Source organism: Helicoverpa armigera, chromosome 1 (assembly GCF_030705265.1).
Source record: "Helicoverpa armigera isolate CAAS_96S chromosome 1, ASM3070526v1, whole genome shotgun sequence".
In the NCBI taxonomy this organism is placed as follows: domain Eukaryota; kingdom Metazoa; phylum Arthropoda; class Insecta; order Lepidoptera; family Noctuidae; genus Helicoverpa; species Helicoverpa armigera.
In genome coordinates, this window is record NC_087120.1 from 17,428,914 (window position 1) to 17,433,001 (window position 4,088).

General features: G+C 49.2%; 1 protein-coding gene across 1 annotated transcript; it reads left to right on the forward strand.

The window, feature by feature from the left end:
* The first annotated feature begins 296 nt into the window (after positions 1 to 296).
* Positions 297 to 2,238, forward strand: LOC126055098 (uncharacterized). The gene is made up of 2 exons (XM_049843017.2): positions 297 to 312; positions 1,562 to 2,238. Exons 1-2 carry the CDS (start codon positions 297 to 299, stop codon positions 2,236 to 2,238), a joined length of 693 nt encoding a protein of 230 aa, XP_049698974.2.
* The last annotated feature ends 1,850 nt before the right edge of the window (positions 2,239 to 4,088 follow it).

A 4,088-nucleotide genomic window follows, 5' to 3' on the forward strand; every position in this document is an offset into this window, starting at 1 on the left:
GAAGTAAGGTATTAATGAAGATAACAATTTTTTCAAATTTTAAATTACATCTATCGTTTTATTATCGTTTTATTCACACTTTTGATGATAAATTTCGGGTGTAAAATGACAAGTTTAATAATAAGTAAACTTGTCATTTTACACACTAGTCGAATACGACTATGATATACATTTTTCTTCATACATACATTCATACAAACATACTTTTATACATTTATCCGCACGAGAAAATCTCCATTCGTTTGTATGCCGCTAGAGTGAGAGAGACGGAAGATCGGTCCACTCACTCGAACGCTATGCCAGCCTCCGCTCGTGAGGATTCCGCGTGACAAGTTTCACGGAATGACTGGCAGCGCTCGAGATGAGACGGGAGATCGGTCCGTCTCTCTCTCGTTATACCTGCGATCGCGCTCGTGAGGTTTTGGTGTGACACAAGTTTCTGAACATGTCACCCGACTAAAACGATTTTAAATGCGTTATCACGTCAAAAATAAAATATTGAAAATTGGGTCAAAAAAACAAAGTGCTTAGGAGGAACTGCTTGAGTAATTTGGCAAATTTCATCTTACTTCTCTGATTTCTAATATCGGCAGGTAATTGGTTGAGGAGATATGGTATCCTTTTATGAAGGGTACGATCACCAAAATAATTACTCACTCTAGGAACATCATATTTACCTACCGATACTGTCCTAGTTGCATGGCTATGTGTTACCAACGAGTGACTTATGTTTTAAGCTGACAGGGAGAATTTTACATATTTTAAATAATTTATTATAATCATCTTTGCATTTATCTTTAGTTTTGGTTTATTAACCAGTAATTTCAAAAATCTAATTTGTTGTGCTTCTATTTTATCTCAATAAGTTTTGAACGTTAGTCCGTAACAGTCGAGAGCGTAACTGAGTACCTATTGGTTCCACTAATTGTAAATAAAGACATTTCAGTGTATTCTTCGGTACTTTAAAGCTGAGATGGTAAAATTTACCCTAAGTGTTATTTGTTCTAAGTTTATTGCACAAATACTGTATGTGATTTGACCAGGAAATATTCTCATCAACTTTCAGTCCGAGATAGGCCTTTACTATGTAATGTTTAGTTTTGCCAATACTTATAGCATTATTTGCTTCGGTAAAATGTTTCAGTAGGCACTCGTTACTTATCTAGCAAAGAGTCACCGACCGACTCTTTAAATAAACCACTCACTATTTTGTTTTCAGAAGTTCTCTACTGGGAAAAGGTAAACATCTTCCTGGTGCCTTATGGACATGGTTGTTCGATTATATGTTTCAGCTCGCTGAGCATATTTACTGGGAAGATTGTTGATAAAGAGAAATAAAAAATCGGTAAAAAAACTTCTAAGTTAAACGGTTTTATCGTATGTACACTGAAAACTAGAAAATAAAAAAATAGTTACTTCCCTGTCAACCCACGTAGGTGGTCTTGGTCATATTAGACTAAAATAGGGACTAAATAAGGGAGACAGACGGAATTAGGGAGAACTACAAGGGGTGGTTTTTTGCGATATGGATGCAAAATACGGACAGTAGGAATTTCTGTAGGTAGAAGACGGTTTGACTGGACGGCGGAGCAGAAGGCGCTAAACCGGCGCCCAGACCCGACAGAAAAGGAAGAGGTGCGTGAGGAGGCAAGGGAGGCAATAACTCTGCACTGGACCGAAGATCTTGCCTCGGCCACGTACGGGCGCTGGACGCTGGATGCCGTCGGGCCTGTCCTGAACGGATGGCTCGATCGGCGGCATGGGTGCCTTTCGATGCGTCTGGTGCAGGTGCTGTCCGGGCATGGCTGCTTCGGATCGTACCTGCACCGGATTGGGAGGGAGGAGACTCCACAGTGTCACCACTGCGAAGCTACGGGGGATACGGCAGAGCACACATTTCAGGTGTGCCCATCGTGGGCTGAACCCCGCCGCGCCCTGATGGCAGTGGTCGGGAACGATCTCTCGCTTCCCAGCGTGATTGCTGCCATGCTGGCAGGTGAAGAAACATGGGAAGCGGTAGCCTCCTTCTGTGAAGACATCATGTCCCAGAAGGAAGCTGCGGAGCGCATGCGGGAGAACGATCCTCTCGCGGTGCCGCTCCGTAGACGAAGAAGGGGCAGAAGACGGCGAATACAACCTCCGTCCCCATCCGCCCTGGGGGGTGATCAGCGGGCAACAGGCGCGGGGGCGCCACCGCCTGCATCACAAGGATCAACCCCTGCGCTCCGGTCATTATAAGGATCCTTCCCCACTAGGGGGAGAAATGAGGGGCCTACCGTAAGGCGGGCAATCGCCGGTGGGGGACTGGATGCCATAGATTCCCAGACCCCCTCCACTCAGGCGAGGTCGGAGTGCCGCTGGGCCTTTTTAGTGGGTATACCGGGAACGTCTGTACCGGGGAGTCCCACATACCCCTCTCCCGTCCCCCGACGGGAAGGGGATGCGTAATAGCATTTTTAGCCCAGCGACAACAAAAAAAAAAGTTGGAAAACGGTTTCCTGGTACCATTCGTTCGGTATGGCCGCGGGCTGTACGCTACCTGAACGTGCCCCAAAGGGTGATAGCCATCAGGCTTATCCGGGGGGTACCGCACGATCTCCCGCGAAGCAGCTGGCCTACTAGCCGGACTGCCACCGTGGGATCTGGAGGCGAGAGTCTTCTTGCGCCTGTACGACTGGCGCGAGGAGGCTCAGCTCCGGGGGGGAAACCCCGTTGCCGTGGCAAGTTGTCGCGCAGCGGGCAGTGCTCCGGCGCGATCTCATGATGACCTGGAGGGAGCGACTGTCGCAACCCAGTGCAGGGCACGCCACCATCGTGGCGGTAAGTCCCCTCTTTGAGGAGTGGCCCGGGGAAGTCATGGCGCCCTCACGTACCGCACGACGCAGGTCCTCACCGGACACGGTTGTTTCGGGAGGTACCTGCACCGAATCGGTCGTGAGGAGGCGCCCGGGTGTCACCATTGTGCGGACAGCCCCGAGGACACGGTGGACCACACAGTCCAGGTGTGCGCCGCATGGGAAGGGCACCGCCGGGTCCTCGTCGAGGCTTTAGGCGGCGGCGACCTCTCGCGTCCGGCCCTGATCCAGGCCATGGTCCGGGGCGAGAGGGAATGGGACGCCGTCGCCTCCTTCTGCGAAGCAGTCATGCTCGAGAAGGAAGAGACGGAACGCCAGAGAGTTCGCACCTCTCATCCCGGCCGCCGTGCTGGACCAGGTAGACACCACGGGCGCCGAATGTCGCGAGATGACTCCCGGCCACCGTAGGCGTGGGTCTGTGGGCGGTGAGTTCGGGTGGCTCATCGTCCCTCTGTCTTTTTAGACGACAGACCCGTGTCGACGGCGCGCATTGTTCCACGCGCTCCTCAAGGAGATGTCAGCAACCCCAGCGGGGCCCAGTAGGGCCAGGGCCTGCCTGGGGCTACGGGTTGTTCGAAAGAGATACCGCGGCCCTGGTACATAACAGGCCTACGACGGAACACGACGATTTTTAGTCAGTAAGAGTCTGACACTCCCTCACCGCTGCTAACCCACAGCGGGATTCATTTGATGCGGGGGGTCATTTGATGATTTTAACGTCGATAAAAAAAAAAAACAGGCCCCTGTGGAACCCGAGACACAGTGGTTTTGGGGCGGTCAGCCCTGTACTGTGTGTATGTTCAATTAAATTTATTTATTCAGGAACAATTACATTGGGTGTGAACATTAAAACATTAAATAATTGTTTAATTCTGGATAATGGTTCTGTTATGATTGCCGAATGTACTATTTCATGCTGAAATTACCAAAATCCCTTAACAATCAGCAGTTCACCCCTCTTCGTGCTTCATCAGCACTTTTGTGATTCGGTCACGCTAGCTCTCTCTTGCCTCAGTCATCTCCTAGATCCCGTCGCGAGCACATCCTAAGCGTGCTAGTTCCACTTCCAACCTCTGTTTCTAATTCTAGTTCTATTTCAGTGTAATTATTTTAATTCAAGTGCTTAATATAGTGTGTTAAGTGAAAGATTCATGGAGTTTTCCCTTCTAACAGTTCCCTACTAGTTTAAATACTAGTTAATTATTACTATAGAACGGTGGGAGTAAAACCACA